General features: G+C 38.7%; 1 protein-coding gene, 1 long non-coding RNA gene and 1 pseudogene across 6 annotated transcripts in view; 1 reads left to right on the top strand and 2 right to left on the bottom strand.

Moving 5' to 3' along the window:
* Positions 1-21,194, top strand: part of DIAPH3 (diaphanous related formin 3) — a 510,449-nt gene that overhangs the window by 112,307 nt on the left and 376,948 nt on the right. For all 5 annotated transcript variants that reach the window (XM_047720091.1, XM_047720089.1, XM_047720090.1 and 2 more), the window contains one exon: positions 14,302-14,432. In XM_047720091.1, the coding sequence (XP_047576047.1) occupies positions 14,302-14,432 (131 nt within the window). The remainder of the gene's footprint in view (positions 1-14,301; positions 14,433-21,194) is intronic.
* Positions 14,380-21,194, bottom strand: part of LOC125094674 (uncharacterized) — a 29,634-nt gene continuing 22,819 nt past the window's right edge. The window contains exons 2-3 of the long non-coding RNA XR_007125650.1: positions 15,621-15,833; positions 14,380-14,465 (exon numbers count right to left, since the gene is read on the bottom strand). This is a non-coding gene — a long non-coding RNA (uncharacterized LOC125094674). The remainder of the gene's footprint in view (positions 14,466-15,620; positions 15,834-21,194) is intronic.
* On the bottom strand, positions 18,682-20,508 carry LOC125094673 (keratin, type II cytoskeletal 8-like; annotated as a pseudogene).

Genomic DNA, 21,194 nt, shown 5'->3' with positions numbered 1-21,194 from the left:
ACATTCTTTGGTGGTTAGGGAGATAGTTTGTGCGCTTTACTGATTGGATGTTTTCACCTGGCCTGACTGGTCCTTGTATTCTGGGCTCTGTTATCAGGAACTGGCTGACCTGGCCTTATATTCTGGGCTCTGTTATTAGGAACTGGCCAACCATATTTTACTGGTTTCCCAGACTTGCTTCTAAGTAAGTTTCTCGGGGGCAGGGTCAGTTTAAGTTTTACTGCACAAACAACAAAATGGCTTTTTAACCAAGATGGAGTCGCTCTGGCTAAATAGGTCCTTACAGGATCACGAACTGAGCCAAAGGCAGATGTTTAACTGACTGAGCCACCCAGGGATCCCTCATGTTAACTACATTAAGAACAATCTGAAGAATGTTACATTTTGTGCTGTTGTATATTGATTTTTTTTTTTTTAGGTTAGATTTGTAGGTTGGTATGTGTATATGAAGAAGTTGGTTTTCTTCTATAAACCCAGAAAAAGGAAAAAAAAAAGGCTTATACTGTAAATATAACAGTGACACTTGAAAGTGCTCAGAATTGTGGAGGCAAATAATTGCAATTACCTGGAGGGACTGAAAAACAAATTGCCTGATTTTAAAGACTGGAACAGCTGGTGTTTTCTTACCTCCCTCACCCTTCTTTTTTGGTAAATGCCCAATGAAGTTTTGTTGTTTTTCTTCTTATATAAACATAATCAACACAATAAAGAAGATAATGAACCAATGACTAAGAGCATCAGCACATTTTTTTACTCTGTTCAGACGTGCCAAATAGATCTTTATCCTTCATTGAACCATCAAATAGAGGCTGGCAAATTAGAACATCCATGTTTATTTAATCAGCTCCCCCCCACTTTTTTCCTTTTTTTTTTTTTTTTTTTTAAAGTTTTAAAGTGCAATTTGTTGTTTAGGTCGAACTAAACATTTTCTAGTTTTAAAAGGTATGTTGAAGATGCTAAATATAAACCAGTGGCCTCATTTGACAACCTGTATCTTGTTTCATTTAATTTTATTTTCAGCAAGAAAACATCACATTCACTGTAAGACCTTTTAAATGGCATGCTTTGAAACCCAAAGATTTGAAAGGACTTCAGCTCAAATGTAACTGTGTAACCTTAGAAATGGAATGAAGCATAAAAATTAGTCAATTTGAATAGGGTTTTTAAGTACTTTTAAATGAAATTTATATAATACAGTTGACAAATCTTTAGTATGCTGCTGGATAAAACAACAGAATAAACACACGCGTGTAACCAGTACCCAGCTGGGACAGTGGGACACTGTTGGCCCGCAGGCAGCTCCTAGTCCTTCTGCTTCCTTCTCTTGAAGATAACTGCCGACTTCTAAGATGACCAGTTTTCTGTTTTATAAATGTCTTGTAAAACTTTTTTTTTTTTTTTTTTGTGGAAAAATCTACATAATACAAAAATCACCATCTTAACCATTTTTAAGTGTACAATCCATTACATTTAGTTTCTTCACAGTGGTGTGCATCACCACGGTCTAGTTCCAGTACCTTTCCGTCAGCCCCAATGGAAAACCCCTGCCCTCGAAGCAGTTACTCCATATCCTACCCTCTTGCCTATAGAAACCAATGGGAACCCCTTCAAACTGGTTCCTCTTACTGTTGGCACATCCTTACCGTTCTTTGAGCACTGCTTACCATCTTGTGAAAAATCTTCCAAGGTCCTCCTGTAGTGTCCTAGCCCCAGCCCTGGAATCAGTTCTTTGTCCAAGGAGTAGTTTATTTTAGTGGAGAATGCTATTTAGAAATCAGGTCTTCTAATGGGCATGTACACACCATGCATGTATATACACACACACACACACACACGCACACATGCATGTAGATGTTCATATGTTTATATGCATAAGACACATGTGTGCATATTTGGAAATTGCCTATATCTATGTATATTAAATATAAATCCATATATAGTAAACCTATAGTCTGTGTGTACACACACCCATTTTATATCTATTTTTTTATTTTTTAGCTAGCTGTATCGAAATACCTCTCCCTTTCCCTCAAACCACAAGTTTACACTGTTTCCTTTGATTTTTATATTCTAGCTGATTTTTCTGCAATAAATATCTATTTGAAATACAATTAGGTTCACTTATATGGATTCATCTTACTTTAGGATTTTCTTCCTATTCTCTTTGATTCTATTTTTTCCTTTCTGAGTATATGAAAAAGCAAAAGTCAGAACGTACACAGAGGTAGACTCAAAGCATTATCACTTATCTTCTTTCTTAGGTGTTCTACTTTCTGTCTTACCTCTTATATTCCCATCTGCTCCCGGAAGGTATACAATCTCAGGAATGTTCCCGATTATTTCTTCCTGCTTTTTATAAAATAAACAGATGTTTATTGTCTAATACCTTTTCATAAACACAGTTATTTAATTCTTTGCTAATTTTTCCACTTCCAACTTTATCTCGAAAATCATTCCGTAAGCTTCAGAAATACTCTTTTTCTTTTTTATAACTGCATGTTATGGTTCATGCCATGTGTTCTGGTATGTGGCTTCTGTTCTCTGGCTATGGCTGGAAGCAGTTGACTGTTAACTGTTAACGGTACATCCTTTTGAGGTTTAAAAGCTAAAAGAACAGGGGCCCTGTGTGGCTCAGTTGTTTAAGTGTCAGGCTCTTGATTTCGGCTCAGGTCATGGTCTCAGGGTCATGAGGTTGAGTCCCGTGCTGGGCGGGGAGCTTTAAGATTCTCTCTCTCCTTCTTCTCTCTTCAACATCTCTCTCTCTTCTTCTCTCTTCAACATCCCTACCTTGTCCTGCCTGTGTACTCTCTGTCTAAAAAAACAAAACAAAACAAAACAAAACCTAAAACAAAAAAAACTAAACTAAAAGAATGCCTCAGTTCTGGTCATGGTAACCAGGCAGAAGTGCTATAATAGCAGGATATCGCATTCAGCAGTTGAAGAAAACTTCTTAGATACACCAAATAGTCCAAAAATTCAAGTGTCCTATTGAAGGCAATGGGCTAATGTGAGTATGCTTTCCTGTGAATAGCAGGAATGTTGATGCTAGTTTGGTATTGATGGATAATAGGAATGTAACGTGCTGAATTTCTTTTATTCAGGCTAATTTCTGAGTTGCTAAAATTAGTGTTGGATCAATCTGGTTTCTTTTTTTAATCATGTTTCTTTATAAGATGTACTTGATAATTCTAAACGTTTAACATATGCTGTTTTTAATGTATACTAAAAGCGGCCTCCAAAATTATAGGCAGAGCTCTTGGTACATAATGGTGCTCATTAAGTGTTTATGGAAAAGATATAATAACTCCTAAAAGGAACTCTTTGCTAAACTTTTTTTGTTGTTGTTGGTGAACGCCCCTTTCTGCAGTACTTTTCATTGCTCGTAGTTGTCTACTATGAGTTTGCATAATATCCTCTCTGAATAACAGATTTTATTGGTACTGGAGCTCTGTTGGGGTTGTAAATGTTCTGAAAACAAGTAATTCATAGAGCAATGACAGCTTAGTGTTTCTGCTGATCAGTGACATTAGAGATGCTAGAAATCATTTGAAAAATGCAAGAAAATTGTTGCAATGCATTTTAATAGTAATATACATGATAGTAATTTAGATTATAATTACCCCCTTGGCAACAACTCTGCTTACCCTTATTTTGCACAGTGCTGACTCTGCAGTTTTCTTAAAATACTGTCATTATCGGTGCAAATTATTTCTTTAAATAGTCTCCACATTTCATATTATCTTATTTATCTCTGCTAGTCTCATCACCTAAATTAGGTACCAAGAATACAGGAGTTACAATGCTAAAGAGAAACTGAGACAGTTAACTTCTAGTTACTGACATACAGAGAGAAAGAGGCATACACTCCCTTCCCGCCCAGGTAAGACTGTGTGTGTGTGTGTGTGTGTGTGCGTGCGTGCCTGTGTGCGCGTGCGCACGTGGTACGCATATGCACACACACACACTTATATCACTATGAGAACTGAGGCTTTTTGACTCCTTTAGCATCACATTGTTGGGAATTTTTTGTTCTTTGCAGAATCTTTTGTTCTTTACCTGCTAAAAATTACAAAGTGAATGTCATGGAGAGGGATCTGGAGTCTAATAACTGCATATAAAAATCAGTTAAGGTTTTAATGCTTTCTTACAGTCCCTCCAGTTTTAAGTTTTTAACCACTAGAGGTTATATATTTTGGGTCATGTTAAATAAAACATGCTGATTTTTTCCTTATGGGTTTAGGTGTAAGCGACTGTTACCTGCCATTGAGGAGGTAGTACAGGATATTTGGGTACAGGTTACACTCTGGGAGGAATAGGGTATGATTTAATGAGTTTAGTAATAGTTTATAATGATTGTAGTTGTGTGTAAGAATATAATTTCTAACTTCTGTGATGTCTCAGGTAACGTAGGCAAACTTGCTTAAAACAACTGTCATGTATTAGACATTCTACTAGGATTAAAAGTTGATTGTCCTCATCCACATGTACCTTAGGGGGTGTCCTCTTCCTACAGAGCATGCAGACTTTCTAGGAGCAGCTTTTTTTACTATCTTTGAAATTAGGTCATCATTAAAGGGTCTCCATGCTTGTGGGGGAATCATTCAATATTGAAAAAGTTCTTTAATACTTTCTACTGGTAACTGGAAAGGAGATATATTTTTAATTTATCATAGAAAAGGTATTTCAAATTCTGCAAACAAGTTAATGAAATAGGATAATGGAGAAACTTAGTGAACAGGTCTGATACCTGAACGGAGATGAAATGCAGGCATGGGCATAGGTACAAAAATGATTACCATTACCTTGAATAGTACATAGCAAAAGAAGGAATATTTGGTTTTAGAAATACAGAAATTGTGAAGGAAGTATGTGATGAAAGTACGTATTTTTTTTTTAATACCTTATTACTTTTTGTACCTTAGAATACATTTAATAAGAATCTGACAAGGGAAATGTTATGTACTTTTCTATCTTGCATTTGGTATTTCAGAATAAAATTTACTAGGGGATTAAAAGATTTAAAAATTATGTTGGATAAATAGCCTTCTAATTTTTGTGATGTCAGGCAGACATCCTTATCTCACTAATGTGTTTTGATACCACAGGGGATAAAGCTTTCTAAGTATTTTCATCTTCATGGCTAATGGAATCAGAGATAGGCAGACGTGAATGTCCTTCCTCTCTCTCCCTACTTCCTGTTTCCTTTGAAGTTCTGTAAAATGAAAGAAACACAAGAAGAGCTGCACTTAAAAGGAATATTTCTGATTATTCATATATCCTATTTCTCCCCACAATTTCATTTCTTATGTACCTGTATGTTGATAGCACTCTAATAAAAGGGAGAAATCCTGCCGAAAGCTGATCACCCAATTATCTGGTCTACTTCCTATGTCTTTAATTTGAGATCTTCTTTTCTAAGTGTTCTTTCTTCCAGAAATTTTTTTCTGGTGACTTATCTTCCTCTCCTTTTTTGTTTTAATCCTTCGTCTATGCATACCTTCGATTTTATTACAACCTTTCATTCATTCATTCACTGAACGCCTGGCATATTCTGAGGGACTGATGGCACAGTCATGACTTAGGCATCAGAAGATGCTGTCCTAGTGGATGCATTTCAGTGGAGAAGGCCTCACACAAAGAGGTGCTGGCATGAACTGACAGACTCCTTAGTCGTAGCTCCCTTCTTATTCATATGGCTCCCAAGCCTTTGCTTTTCCTCCTGCTACTACTGCTGCCCTGCTATCATCATTCACTTAGAGGATCCATCCAACATTTCCATCCTCTCATTCCTCACATTTCTCAGTTCCAACAGTCTTTGTTTTTCTACCCAATCTCAACCACTCAGTGCCTCGGGTTAAGATACCACCTATAAATAGGGTCTACAAACTTTCTTGAGCATTCTCGATTTTTCTGCTTACTTACTATTCCCACTGTAAGAATTCCATAACCTTTTTAGAATGGCTGATCCACTGACTCTACCATTTATTTGTATCCATTGCCTTCTAACAGCCATGCCCTTCTTTTTTTATTGACCTTAAACACATACTCTGTTGTTACCTTGAGGAATAATCTGTTCGTTTGCCTCTCGGTTCATATAAACCCTGCCCTTGGTTAAACTCAACTTCCTGCTTCCTCTGCCTTGGCATCTCCGCATAGCCTGCATCTGGGAAGAAGGATGCAGCACACTGACTAGTGTTTTCTGAATGACCGCAGTCGACAGGTAAGCCCGTAACCCCACCACATGGCCCTTGTCAGTGCACTTCGTGACTTTCTGAAAAAGATTTCAGACCTTTTCTTCTATCTCCAACTCTGTGTCCTCACTTTTAGCTGATTGTATTGCTATTTCTATCCCCAAGAAGGTGGATGCAATCAGAAGAGAACTTTCACACCTCATTTCCTGACCACCAGATCTAACAGTCTGCCTGAATCTTTCCCCTTCGTCTCTGCTTTGGCTCTTCTTACAGTGCTGGACCTTACTGGTGACGGTGTAAAATCAACCCTTCCTCTTGTATCCTAGGTCACATCCTGTGTCATCTGCTTTAGTTTTTTGTTTACTTGTTTCTTGTCCTGCATACGTACCTACCTTTGCTTTTTTTTCCTTTTCTTTCTTTCTTTTTTTTTTTTTTAAAGGTTTTAGTTATTTATTTCACAGAGATCACAAGCAGGCAGAGAGGCAGGCAGAAAGAGTGGGATGGTGGGGGGGAAGCAGACTCCCTGCTGAGCAGAGAGCCCGATGTGGGCTTGATCCCAGGGCCCTGAGATCATGACTTGAGCTGAAGGCAGAGGTTTAACCCTCTGTGCCACCCAGGCGCCCCCATATGTACCTGCCTTATGCATTATCAGTTTCTTTCCCCCTGCTTGGTTATTCCCATCAGCGTGCAAACATGGTGTGGTTCCAACCTCCCTACCCCCCCAAAATCCCACTGTAGGATCCGTTCCAGCTGCTGCCCCCATTCTTTGCTCTCCTTTATGGGAAAGCTACTCAAAGGAGTTGTTCATTCTTCTTGCTTTCCCCTTAACCTTCTGACCAGGTTTATCCCCAATCTACGACTCATGCCACTGTTGACAGGGTCTCAGTGAGCAAGTGGATGGCAGTACTGCTCACTCAGTTGGTAAGACCAAAAAACTTTGGCATCATCTTTGAATTTAACTTCTTTCACACCTCACCTCCAGACTCTCAGCTAGTCTTGTCTGATCTAACTTCATATTGAGCCGATCTCATGCCTTCTGTCACTGGCTTCTTATACCAGGCTGCTGTCAACTCTTGACCAGACAGTATGCTAGCCCTCTTATTGGTCATCTTGTTTCACATTTTACTACTCACAGTCTGTTGCCACACAGTAGCTAGAATAATCTTTTAGAAGTGTTTGATTTTAATAGACCTTAAAATTTATCTGCTGGGTATCTTCCAGTAGCTTTCCATCCACTCAGAATAAAATCCAAAACACTCATCATGGTGTGTAAGACTCATTAGGGACTGGCAAATTTTTGTATGAAATGGCCTGACAGTAAACATTTCAGGCTTTGTAAGTCACCAGGGTTTCAGTTACTTGTACTGGTGTCCATGTTTTGTCTTCCTGTCCTTCCTTTTTATAAGCTTTTAAAAATGTAAGAAATACTTTTAGCTCTAGAGTCCTGTAAAAACATTTGGCACTCAGGCTGCAGTTTGTCCGTCCTCTACCTCTGGGACCAGGCACCAACCAGTTTATTATGTCTCTCCTTGTCCTCTACAACTCTTTGTCACGTTCCCTGGCATTTTGAGTGTCTTTTTGCTGTCCTTTGAATCTATCCAGCTCTTTCCTGCCTTTTCCTTTGGCTCGAAACTCCCTTCTTGCAGATGTCTCTTTTCTCCCCCTCCTCTTCATTCTGGTCTCTGTTCAAATGCTATCTCCCACCCTACCTCCCTCCCTTCTTTCCTCTCTCTTCCTCTCTGCCTCCCTCCCTTCTTCCCTTCTTTTTGTCTCTCTCTCTTTCGCTCCCTCCCTCCCTTCCTTGATTTATTTATTGGAGAGAGAGAGAGAGAGAGTGTGTGTGTGTGTGTGTGTGTGTGCATGAATGGGAAGAGGTGAACAGAGAGAATTTCAAGCAGACTTTCCTCAGTGCAGAGCCTGATGCGGGGCCCAGTCTCATGACCCTGAGATCATGACCTGAGCAGAAATCAAGAGTTGGACACTTAACTTGACCAAGCGACCCAGGTTCCCACTCAAATGTTATTTCCTTAGGAAAATGTTATTTGCTCAGACTTGGGACTCTCAAATAGCTACTTCCCTTACCACTTATTTTACTTCTTTCATCTTCCCCATTTAAGTAGATAGCATTACATTTTGGCTTGGGCCAAAAACCTAGATAGGAGTGGTCTTTGACTTGGACTTTATGTATACAAGGTATCTGCATTCTATCTACATCAAGTATCTACATCATGTAAATGCTGTCTGGAAAGAGTAGGTGCTCAAAATGTCCTTTACATAATCAATAGTAGTTAAAATTCTTTTAATACAGAGTGGTGACCATTAAGAACAAGGAATCCATAGATGGTGGCTCACGTTTTGTGGCTCACTAAGGGCCTATTGTAGGAAGTTGGTTTCAGCCCAGGAGTAGACCTGTGCCAGGGTGCAGTAGTGATGGTGAGGGTTTGGGTAAGGGGAGGGTGTTAAGAGGAAGGAATCTCAGGTGAAAATGCAGAAGTTCTTATATGATAAATTGCTCAAACTGGAAACACTTAACTATGGCTGAAATAAACAATTATTTTTAGCCAGATTATTCTGTCTTTTCCAGTTTTGATTGGTAAAATCTACTTGCTGTCCAATTTAAAATATTGCCTGTCTTTACCTCTGTCTTTCACCCAAACACAGTAAAAACTGTTTACAGATTTGCTTCTATGCCTTGAACCAGAGATTGTTGCTGGACAAAAGATTGACAGCTTGGTCTTGGTCTTTCATATACATACAACCTACATTATGTAATTTTTCTTGCTTGATTTAACTCAGCAGGTTTTTGTTTTTGCTTTTGATTCATCTGTCTGGTTGCATTATCATTGAATTTTTTATTGTTGCATAGTATTCTCTTGTATAGATATACCACAACTTGATGAATGCTTGGGTTGTTCCCAGTCTTTGATTCTTATGAATGAAGTGGCTCTGCACTTTGTATGAATGATTTTTTGTTGTAAGTTTTATTTTTACTTCTGTGCAGGGGCGCCTGGGTAGCTCAGTGGGTTAAGCCTCTGCCTTCTGCTTGGGTCATGATCTCAGGGTCCTGGGATCAAGCCCTGCATCAGGTTCTCTTCTTAGCAGGGAGCCTGCTTCCCCCACCACCTCCGTTTCTCTGCCTACTTTTGATCTCTCTCTCTTTCTGTCAAACAAACAAACAAATAAATAAATAGATAAAAAACAAAGAAAACAAAACCACCTAGTTGTGCAATTGACGAGTCCACTATTCTGTATATATTTAAAGGAAACAGCCAAACTTTCTGTCAAAGTGGCGATACCATTTTACATTTCCATCGGTAGTGTAGGTGAGTTTTAGGTGCTTTACATCCTCCCCGTTCTTGGGGGTGTGCAGTGATATTCCGTTTGTGGGGTTTTGTTTTTTTTTTGTTTTTTGTTTTTCTTTTTTTCTTTAATTTACTTTCTGGTTTTAAACTGAAATTCCCTGGTGACAAATGATCTTGAACATTATTTAATGTCATTACTGGCCATTCATATATCTTCTTTGGGGGAAGTCTTTGATCATTTTTTAATTGGGCTGTTTGATTTGTACTGAGTTGTAGGACTTCATTAAATGTTCTGAATACAAATTTTTATGCAATACATTTATTGTTGGGAGAGACAGTCTGCCATGGGCCCTGAGTATCCCTGTATATTTATTCTGGTTACCCCAAGAAGACAAGGCCCAACTGCTCCTTACCCAAACCATTTCTCAGTGTTGCGTTTGCAGTGAGTTGCCTTGAGAGGTAGTTAGGTCTTCTTGTAGACAGTGAGCAGACTTGTTATTCGTCAGTAAAACACTGAGGAGTCCCCCAAGTTTAGTGTCCTATAATGCAATGCACTCCATGTGCAGGCATCCGTCAGGGAGGCCTGTGATGCCCCTGTGGGACTTGGGGGGTCGGAGCACCAGTAGACACATCATAAAGTCCTTTGTCTCTAACCGAGGACTCCTGTGTTTTCTGCCAGCACTAACAAACCAGTAAGGGGCTCACGTAGTTTGTTAGGTAGAGTTAAGTCTCATTCTGCACACTTCTTAGTTTGTACTGCAGATGTTTTCTCCTAATCTGTGGTTTACTTTTCATGGTCTTAATGAAACTATCTTAAGAGTTGTTTGCAAAGCAGAAGGTTGAAATTTTGATGAAGTCTAATTTATCAATTTTATAGTTAATGCCATTTGTCCTAAGAAATCTTTGCCTTCCTGAAGGAAGTGAAGATTTTCATCTATGTTTTCTTGTAGACATTAAATTTTAGCTTGTACATTTAGATCCAAGGTCTAGGTTCACTTTCTCTCATTTGGATGTCCAGTTCTTCCAATACTATTTGTTGAGGAGATTCTTGCCCCATTGAATTATATTAACACTGTTGTTGAAAGTCATTGACCACGTAGGAGCAAGTGTATTTCTGGAGTCTGTTCTATTGATACCATTCTAGCTTGATTACAGTAGCTTTATAGCAAGGCTTGAAATCAGGGGAAATCCCCCCAACTTTATTCTTCTAAATTATTCTATTTTAGGTTTCCTGCATTTCCGTATATATTTTGTTTATTTATTTCCATATAAATTTTAGAAGCTGCTTCTCAGTTTCTGCAAAACTTACTGATATTTCAATGGTGAATGCATCGAATATATAGATTGTTCTTCAGAAAATGTATTTCTAAACAATGTCTTAAAAATATCAAGTCTTCTGTTGGCATGTCATGAACCTGGCATAACATCATTTATTTAGGTCACCTTTAATACCTCCTCACAACGTTTTGTACTTCTTAGAATATAAGTATTTCTCTTCTTTTCTTAGAAATTTTCCCGAGTATTTTGTGAGGACTCTTTTGATGCTATTAAAAATGAGAAATAGTAATTTAGAAAAATTTAGAATAGTAATTTAGAAATTTAGAAATAAAATTAGTTTGAGCTTTTATTCTGTGATCTTGCTAAATTCATGTAGACAATTTCGTTTGCAAATAGGCAGTTTTACTACTTCTTTTCTAAACCGTCTATCATCGTTGCCTTACCACACTAGCTAGTATCTGCAGTACAATACTGAACAGGAATGGTAAGAGCCAAGATGTTTCTTGTGTTCTTGCTTTTAGGGGAACCAACGTGTTGTTTTAACCAACGTGGGAATTATAGTAGCTGGAAGACTTTATGAATGGGGGTATATGATATTGTATTTTGTATCATGAAACAAACTAAAGAATTATTAAGTTCAGTTACCCAACAATCTCTGAATCTCCTAGAACTTCCATTTCATGGAATTGACCTCTTTTGGCTCAATTGAGTTTACCTTTAACTATAGTCAGATGGTGGAAGAGTACAAATTCTAATGTTTTAAGATGACTAAATCATTACCTTTCATAATAGAAGTCAAAGGTAATACTGAAAACTTACAAGTTTAAAGAGAGCAGAGTAAACATCTGATTTAGACATATTAAGTAGCTATCAGAAGAAAGTTAAGGGAATGAAATTGATTGCCTCTGAAAGATAAGGTTAAGTGGTGGGGCAGGAGACTGCTTTTTAATTTAATTTAATTTTATTTTTTTGTTCAAATTCATTTACTGCTTTTTATTCTTACATTTGAAAAGTGTTGATGAGATGGTCTTACCCATTTATTATTGAAGGGAACCAGTTGATCACATCAGTTTTGGTTTGTTTTGAACCCCTCTCCCCTCCATCATCATTATTTCAATGATAAATTCAGAGTACTGAATCAAATACTACAAATATCAAGTACTCCAAAAAGATCATCTGGTTCAACTTCTGTTGGCATACATTTGGATTAAAAATATTGGCCTGATAATATGCACATGAAGCTTGAAAAATTAAGATACCAAGAAATTGTGCTAAGCAACCTACATGCCCAATGATACCCATCTAAATTAGGTAAGTAATTAAGTATGTTAATAGTCTGTAGGCAGGAAAAAAAAAATTTCATTGAAGATGCTAGGATGTGTTTATGAAACATGACTAAAAAATAAAAGTAGCCTACGGAACAGTGTGTGTGCTATAATATTTTTGAAAGTAAAGTACAGGTGTTTATGAATGTATATGGGATATTATGTACATATTCTTGTATGAGGGAAAAAACACCTCAATACCAAATATTCATTTTGGGGCTTTTTTGTTTTCCCTATTGCTTTTTTGTTTTCCAGATTTTCTGTGTTGAACAGGCAATACATAATTTAAAGCAGAAAAAGACGCTGATTAAACACTATGTCAGGACAAGTTAAATATATTCTTTTTAATGATACATAACATAGTCTCTGATTTTTTTTTTTTAAAGTACTTATTTTCACTGTTCTCACCATTTCAGTTCCGCTTTCCACTTTATTTTCTTTATTCTGAGATTTTGCTCATAAAATTTTCTTTAGTAAATTACCACATTGCTATTGGGGCGCCTGGGTGGCTCAGTAGGTTAAGCCGCTGCCTTTGGCTCGGGTCATGATCTCAGGGTCCTGGGATCGAGTTCCGCTTCGGGCTCTCTGCTCAGCAGGGAGCCTGCTTCCCTTCCTCTCTCTCTGCCTGCCTCTCTGCCTACTTGTGATCTCTGTCTGTCAAATAAATAAATAAAATCTTTGAAAAAAAAAATTACCACATTGCTATTGATGAAAACCATCAGTCTTTCCCATGCCAATTTGTTTTGCATTATTGGGAAAGTTTCCTTGGACAATATTATGGCAAATTAATAATAAGAAAGAAAAATGAAAAAATGCATCTGATTTCTTGCCATCCCTACTAACCTGCTTTTGAACATGTATTAATTCCTTCCCCTTGGATATATAATCTGTAATTGACATAAATATAATTCCAGACTTGACTGTTCATCATGCTCATCATTTTCAATCTGGACTGTCTTTGTGTCTTCTTAACGGGTCTTCTGATGCTACTGATCTGAAAATAAAAGTCAAAGTTCCTTTGGTGGCCTGTGAGGTTACAGTCCCTTCCATCACAACTTTTCAGTTACCAGTATGCTTACTTCTCTCTCCTTTAGATCTTTACTCTAATATACAAGTTTGAGGCCTTCGGATTCTTCTGTGAGTCTTTCTGTGAGCACACCGTTTGAAATTGCCAACCACCTCCTGGGCTCCTTAATCCTCTTCTCTGCTTTTGTTTTTTCTGGAGCACTTTCTACTAGCCACAAAGCAACTATTTTAACTGCTTATTTCCTTTATTGTCTGCCTGGGTTTCTTCTTCTCCATGGAGAAGAAAGCTCCATGCATCTAGGGATTTTTGTCCCTTGTTTACTATTCTCTGTATAATGCTTAGAACAGTGTCTGGCACTTAGTAAGCATTAAATACTGCCTGATGAGTGAACTCCAACTCTTAAAATCTGCCAGAGTTTGCCTTCCAATACTGCCCTGGAAAATCTAATTGGACAGCAGTGCTCTGTCCCTCCATGATCTGGCCGCTAGCTTCATTCTGTTGTAAGTGCTTCTGTTTTTTTTTTTTTTTTTTTTTTTTTGTGGTCCTACATGTGTGCCATGTGTTAGTCTGGAAGGAGTTCCTAATCCTTAGGCTTCTTAACTGATTTCCTTCTCCGTGTTACTCAAGCTTCCCTCCACCAAATTAGGGCTTTGCCTCATGGCTCTGAGTGCCTTGGTACCCCATTATAGGAGTTAGACTGCACTGAAAAGTATTATTCACTTGCTTGCATTTCTCTTTCCAGACTTAGGTTTTGATAATCTCTGTGTTTACTGTGCTTAGAACTGGGCACCTGGTGGTAGTTGAGTCAATTAATGACTTACCACCATTTTTGGTGGTGCTCAGAATACTAATTTTAATAGGGTGGTTCCTGTATTTATGTTTGCCTTTTATTTTGCATGGGCCTAAAATGGATGACTATATTTTCAGATATTTCTGTGGTAAGTACTATCACTCTTTTCCATGACATTTGGGATTTGAAAAAGTCCTTTAAATTTGCAAATCTTTTTGGTGTTTTTATCTTCTGTGAGTATCTTGGATTATGCTCTATATTTGTGGGCAGAAGGAAATCACACGCTCAGGGTAGGCGTGTGCGGCTACTAATATGAAAGGTTGGATTAATGTAATCGATATTACTTTAATGAAGATCGATTTATTTATTTATTTATTTTAATTTACAGGGAAGTCTTAAGAGTCGGCGACAGATCACCCCTCAGGAATTCATCCATGAACTGAAAATGGGGTGTGCAGATGAGAGACTTGTCACGTGCCTGGAGTCCCTCCGCGTGTCTTTGACTAGTAATCCTGTGAGGTAATTCATCTGTCTGAATGTCATCAGGGCATGCTAGTAAATGAAACAGATGTCATTAATCTGTTATTTTTATTTAATACTTTCTTCATAGCACCTGTAAATAGGTGGTATATATATCAACGGTGTCTCAAGGTAAAAAATGAATATGTAATGTTTATACGGATGATGAAATACAGTGTCAGTAGGACTTTTTGTATTTATTACCAAGTGATAAATAGCCTATGAACTTTAAAACAAAAACTTTTATTTATTTATTTTTAAAAATTTTTTTTTAAAAAATGGGGGGCCTTCTTGGCTCAGTGGGTTAAGCATTTGACTCGTGATTTCTGCTCAGGTCAAGATCTCATGGGTTGTCAGCTCGAACCTCACATTGGGCTCCGCCCTCAGCGGTTAGTCTGCTTGAGATATTCTCTCTCCTTCTCCCTCTGTTGCTCCCCCCACTCATGTGCATGCTCTCTCTCTCTCTTCCCTAAAATAAGTCTTAATTTTTAAAAAAAATTTATAGTGTTTTTTAAATGAGAACAATCATGATTAGAAACTGAGTTTCACTCTGAATTTGGGTATTATATACACACTGGCTGAAATTTTGTTTGACATAGAAATACCATTAATTAACTTTTCCTTTATTGGAAATAATATCTTTATAGGAGTACATAGGTTAATATTGCCAGATTTAGCAAGTAAAAATAGAAGATTCCCAGTAAACTCTGAATTTCAAACATACTAACACTAAAAATTTTTGTTGTTTATCTGAAATCCAAGTTTAATTAGGTGTCCTGGATCTGGCAACACTAAGACAGGTGTCTCTGTAAATCAGGTTTTAGACTTTTAGGCTCAGAATATTTTTGAAAAACTTCAAGCAGAAATTGTTTTAAAAAAAAAGTCTGAGCAGTCACAAAATCAGGATTTCAGAGCTGTATGGGTCTAAGGTAGATCAGTTTTGGCTGCTTTTGTGTAATAAATGAATGGTTGTTTCTGTATGAGAATGTATCTGTTTTATATATATATATATGTATATGTATATGTATATTCATTCTTAGGGCTAGAATAACTGACTGTGGAAGATAATATATAATAGAATCTCTTTGATATCCTCTCTGATTAGTACTTTACTGGACACTTCTGAAGTTTGGCTACAGTATGAAAAAATCCTTGGCAGTAAGACTATTTAAAACAAAAAGACTGTACCTGCTGAGACATGAAAGTGAGTGAGGTTTAACTGGGATGTATGAAGAGTGAACAAAGTATATTTCAACTGTATTTTTGCTTTTCCGTATTTCCTCACTTCCAGACTCTTCTTTAGATGGAAACATGATGGGGAAGAGGCCAGGAACTTCGTATATTTTATTTATTTCTCTTTACCAGGCACTGTGCACAGCACATTAAGTCTTCAGGGAAGACCTGTTGATTGAAACATGAAGTTAAAATTTTAGTCTCCTTCAGTTTCACCTTGGCTGTTGTTAGAGACTAGGTTGAATTGAGATTTTGACAGGTATAATCATACATGAAGAGCTCTGGTTTCCAGTTTAATGTGTACCTGTTTTAATATATTCATTTAAAAAATAATTATTGAGTACCTGATACTTACCAAACACTGTCTAAGATGAAGGGTTTGGGTAAATAGCAAAGCAGATCTAGACCCTGTTCTTAAGGAGTTTAAATGTAGGAAGAGCTTGTTTTGGGGTTGATTGGGAGATGTCCTATTGTTTTAGTTTATCTGGCAGCCACTGAACAATGGATTTATTCATGGCTTTTTAATTTAATTAGAAGTAGACTCTTCGGGGGGCGCCTGGGTGGCTCAGTGGGTTAAAGCCTCTGCCTTCAGCTCAGGTCATGATCTCAGGGTCCTGGGATCAAGCCCCACATCTGGCTCTCTGCTCAGTGGGGAGCCTGCTCCCCACTCTCTCTCTGCCTGCCTCTCTGCCTACTTATGATCTCTTTCTCTCTGTCAAATAAATAAATAAAATCTTTAAAAAAAAAGTATACTCTTCCCTTCATTTTCATAATTTGATTAGATGAAAATGGTAGCAAATGAAAAACTGTGAGAGGTTTTTATGTATGAATTCATGTGTATTCCAGTGGATACAATTATATGTGATTTCACCTTAAACTACTGGAAAATAATGCTATGTCTCTTTCACTTGAACCTTACTTTAAAAAAAAATTGTAGTATTATTTTTCTAAGAAAGACCAATTCTAGAATGTATTATCAGCAATCCTCAAGCTGTGCATGTTTTCTGTAAAAGTCTTTTTAATTGGAAATATAGAAATCTTACCATTAGAGATGTTTTCCTGAAATTGTGGCACATGGTGTAGAGAGAAGAGGCTCAAGAGTATCTCTGTGTGTGGTTCTCCAGGTTGAGGAATGACTCACTTTTGATGTGTAAAAGTTGAAGTTATGCCTATGTTCAAAGTTTTGGACTTGGCTATTAGTTTTATGTCTGCTATTGTTAAGTCAGGTTTCATATTTTCTTATTTTTTTAATATATACTGTGTGACTCAGTTTCAAGAGAAAAAGACTTTTTGTCACTTTTTGAGATCATTGTTAGACCTGTAGTATTGAGTAAATCAGCGTTAAAATTCTTCAGTGTCTGTGACTAGAATTAAGAGGGAAACACGTGAACTGATGAATGATGATTCTGCAACACTGGTTTGGGATTGGGTTTTATTAAATAAAAAATCAAGTAACAAGAAGGAAATCTCCGTCTACCCCACCCCCACCCAGATATGCAGTACTTTTAGAGCCATTTATCTGCTTCTGAAACTCCGCTTACCAATTATGCGCCACATCAGCCTTTGACCATCTGGGCAGTGAATTGTATGAAAACCAGCACATTAAATACCATGTTATTTGCCACCTTTTATGAAGTGTTGATTTGAAGATCACAAAATTCTTCTGTTTTGAAGTTTTTTTGATTATTCAATATACTTGGTGACAATTTTAAACTAAAAGACATAGTTGCTTTACTTTTGGAACACAAGAAAAGACCAACTTCAAATTGTCATTTATAACTTTCAGTGGATCTTGACATAGGCAACAATTATGTTCGAGCTATCGAACACTTTGAGGTGGAAACATAAAAGAGTAGACACTGACATTATGATTGATCTCTAGCATTGTAGTCCATAGTCATCTATGTATATAGCAAATTAGTTACAGAATATATCTTCATTTTCTCAATTTGATGTAGCTGTCAAGGGCACAATTTCTGTCTCTGAAAATCCAGTCTATCAGGTCCTATGTTTTGTGATCTTAGGCATTATTTTCCATTTTTGTTTTGTTTTGTTTTGTTTTTTAAGTATATGTGCTGCTGAAGCGAGCACTTATATTCCTTTACTTATGGTTAACCTGTGTGTTTTGAAGTTTACAAGACCTATTTTCTTGCTAACATCTTTTAAATTTCTAAGGAGGTTTTGGAACTAGGTCTGATGAAGTGAATAACTAAGCTCAAAAAAATCACTTTAGAAAAATGTGCAGTAAAATGTTTACTGCCAAGCAAGTGAGCAGACTTTGTGTGTCATTATTCCACTTGACCGGTGTCATGTTTGGAATCTAATTTTTCTCCATTTCTGGGCTTAAACACAAAACTGGTGGAAGAACTTAATTTTGGAATTGACATACTTTGTGCCATGGTCCACACATGTGAGGAGACAAATAGTTTAGTTTGTGGCAAACAACGAGATGGATGTACCCACTGGTATCAGTGTGATCTGGAGAAAAAAGTCAAGACCAATATTTTGAAATTACCAATACTTATTAAAAATCTTATATTTTAAAATGTTAAACATATAAAAAAGGTTTCATCATTGGAGTAAAACAAGTACCCACTTGCCTACCAATGAGGGCAAGCTAGAAATACTGCTTGTAAGTTTGAGGTTCCCATGCATCCTTGCTAAACTTTATGTCCCCTTCCTCCACTGTGCTGTTGGTTAGCACTGTTTTTAATTTTGGGCTTATCTTTTCTTTCTTTTCATTATCATTTCACCATATATGTCTAATTCATCCATGTATGATTTGGTGTTTTATCTTTTTGAACTTCGTGTCAATAGCAGCATCTTCCATACGTTCTTCTGGGGCTTTTTCTGTTTCTTAGATTTATATATGTTGATGTGTGCAACCGCTCTCATCATCACAATTCGTACTGTTCTTTACCTTTATTATTATTTTTTAGTGTTTTAGGCATAGCTATTGTAAATAGCATGCAAATTTTTTTTTAAACAATTCTGATAGTCTTTATCAGGCAAATGCTTTTTTTTTTTTTTTTTTGGGGTGGGCAGAGCCGGCTGAGGCTTTATTTGGGACAAGACACTCAAATTGGCTTTTAGTTGGAGGCATGGACAAGAGGGGGTACCCAGGGCAGCAGACTCCCCCCAGGGGCAGGCTGAGGACTGGGGCTGAGTGAGTCTTAGGTGGGTCTCCTGTTCCCAATGCTCCCCTACACAGCTCCTTCCCTCAAAGGCTCTATGGCAGCCACGAGAGCGGGGAGGCTGGGTGGGACCATGGTGGTTGTTCACTTGGACAGGACATCAGACGACTCGGACACCAGCTTCCCGTCACGGGTCTCAATCTTCTTCACCACCACAGCGTTGGAGGAGCTGCCACGGTTGAAGGACCCGGAGGAGCCAAAGCTGGACTGAAAGGAGCTCAGGCCATAGTTGAGGCCAGGGCTTGGGAGGCCCCCATAGGTCGAGCTCAGGCCACCTGAGAAGCCGCTGGTGGTCTTAGTATGGATACTCATGTTCTGCATCCCAGACTCCAGCCGGCTCTCCTCGCCCTCCAGCAGCTTGCGGTAGGTGGCGATCTCGATGTCCAGGGCCAACTTGACGTTCATGAGCTCCTGGTACTGGCGCAGCTGCCGGGCCATGTCCTGCTTGGCTCGCTGCAGGGCGGCCTCCAGCTCGGCCACCTTGCCATTGGCGTCCTTAATGGCCAGCTCCCCGCGCTGCTCAGCATCGGCAATGGCAGCCTCCAGGGCAGCCCTCTGGTTTTTGAGGGCCTCGATCTCAGCCTGGAGTCGGCTGATGCTCCGATTCACCTCAGATATCTCCGTCTTCGTGCGACGGAGGTCATCCCCGTGCTTCCCAGCCAATGTCTGTAGCTCCTTATACTTGATCTGGTACATGGTCTCAGCCTCAGCCCGGCTACAGTTGGCGATGTCCTCATACTGGGCCTTGACCTCGGCGATGATGCCGTCCAGGTCCAGGGAGCGGCTGTTGTCCATGGATAGGACCACAGACGTGTCCGAGATCTGGGACTGCAGCTCACGGATCTCCTCTTCATACAGCTGCCTTAAGAAGTTGATCTCGTCGGTCAGCCCTTCCAGGCGGGACTCAAGTTCTACCTTGTTCATGTAAGCTTCATCCACATCCTTCTTGATGAGGACAAATTCATTCTCCATGTCTGCACGCTCTTTGATGATCTCCTCATATTTATTCTTGAAGTCCTCCACCAGCCCCTGCATGTTGCCAAGCTCCACCTCCAGCTTCAGCTTCTCCTGGCCCAGGGTGTCCAGCTGCCGCCGGAGGTTGCTGATGTAGCTCTCGAACATGTTGTCTATGTTGCTGCGCGAGGTCTTCTGCTGCTGTAGGAGGCTCCACTTGGTCTCCAGAACTTTGTTCTGCTGCTCCAGGTGCCTCACCCTGTCGATGAAGGAGGCAAATTTGTTGTTAAGGGTCTTGATCTGCTCCTTCTCCTGGGTGCGCACAGCTTGGAAGTTGGGATCCACTTCCAGCTTAACGGGGTTCAGCAGGCTCTGGTTCACTGAGACGGCCGTGATGCACCCCATACCCCCGGCCCCGCCGCCGTAGGCCCCGACCACACTCATGCTGCTGTTCAGCACCCCCCGGAAGCTGCCGCCCACCCGAGAGAAGGTGGACTAGCTGATGCAGGAGCCAGGCTCGCTGGTGTAGGAGCAGCTGCTGAAGGCCCGGGGGCCGGAGGTGGACACCTTGTAGGATTTCTGGGTCACCCTGACGGACATGGTGGAGGCCGGAGTGGAGGCTGGAGTAGAGGCAAGTAGGCTGAACCTGACAGAGGTTCTACAAGGGGCCGAGAAGCTGCTTCTAGGTAGCCAGGCAAATGCTTTTTAAAATAATTCTGATGGTCTTTGTCTTTTTAACCACTGTAAAAATGTATTGGAACCTATATCTGATATTTCATTCTGAATTTTCACTTAGTTTACACTTCTTTTACCATGTTTGTCTCCCTTTCCACACCCCCTGTTCTACTCTTTGTTCCTTTTTTGTATTCTTTCTCTTCATCCATAAATTCTTTTGGATATATTTTTAATCTCTCATGTCACTTTTTCCTTACTAATTTGGAAGACCTATTGCCCTTCTGATCGTAGAAGAGAAAGTTAACTTGTGCATACTCAAAAAGGAAATTTAATATGCATGTACATAAAAGGGACAAAAATCAGCAGTATCCCTTATTTTGAACCTAAGAATAACACAATCACCCTCAGTTAATTTGCATGCTAGTTTTATGTGATATTTTAATTGTATATTTTCCTTTTAATATCACAGATTAGCTATTACTATTGAGTTAAACTACAGATATGTGTATATGTATACATGTTTATACATGCATATAATCATTCCTTTTTAGGTCTTGTGCTTTTGTCTCTGATGATTTTATTCTTGCCTCAAGTATATGAGTAGGTTCCCTTGGGGAAAGTCTTTTGAGGGTAAAACTTTTGTCAGAAAGTGAATTTATTTGCCTCTACTTTTTAAAAAATTATTATGTTTTTTAATTTAAATTCA

The sequence above is a fragment of the Lutra lutra genome, chromosome 3 (assembly GCF_902655055.1).
Source record: "Lutra lutra chromosome 3, mLutLut1.2, whole genome shotgun sequence".
In the NCBI taxonomy this organism is placed as follows: domain Eukaryota; kingdom Metazoa; phylum Chordata; class Mammalia; order Carnivora; family Mustelidae; genus Lutra; species Lutra lutra.
Note: the sequence above shows the minus strand (reverse complement) of the source record. Positions and strands in the feature narration are given on the sequence as shown.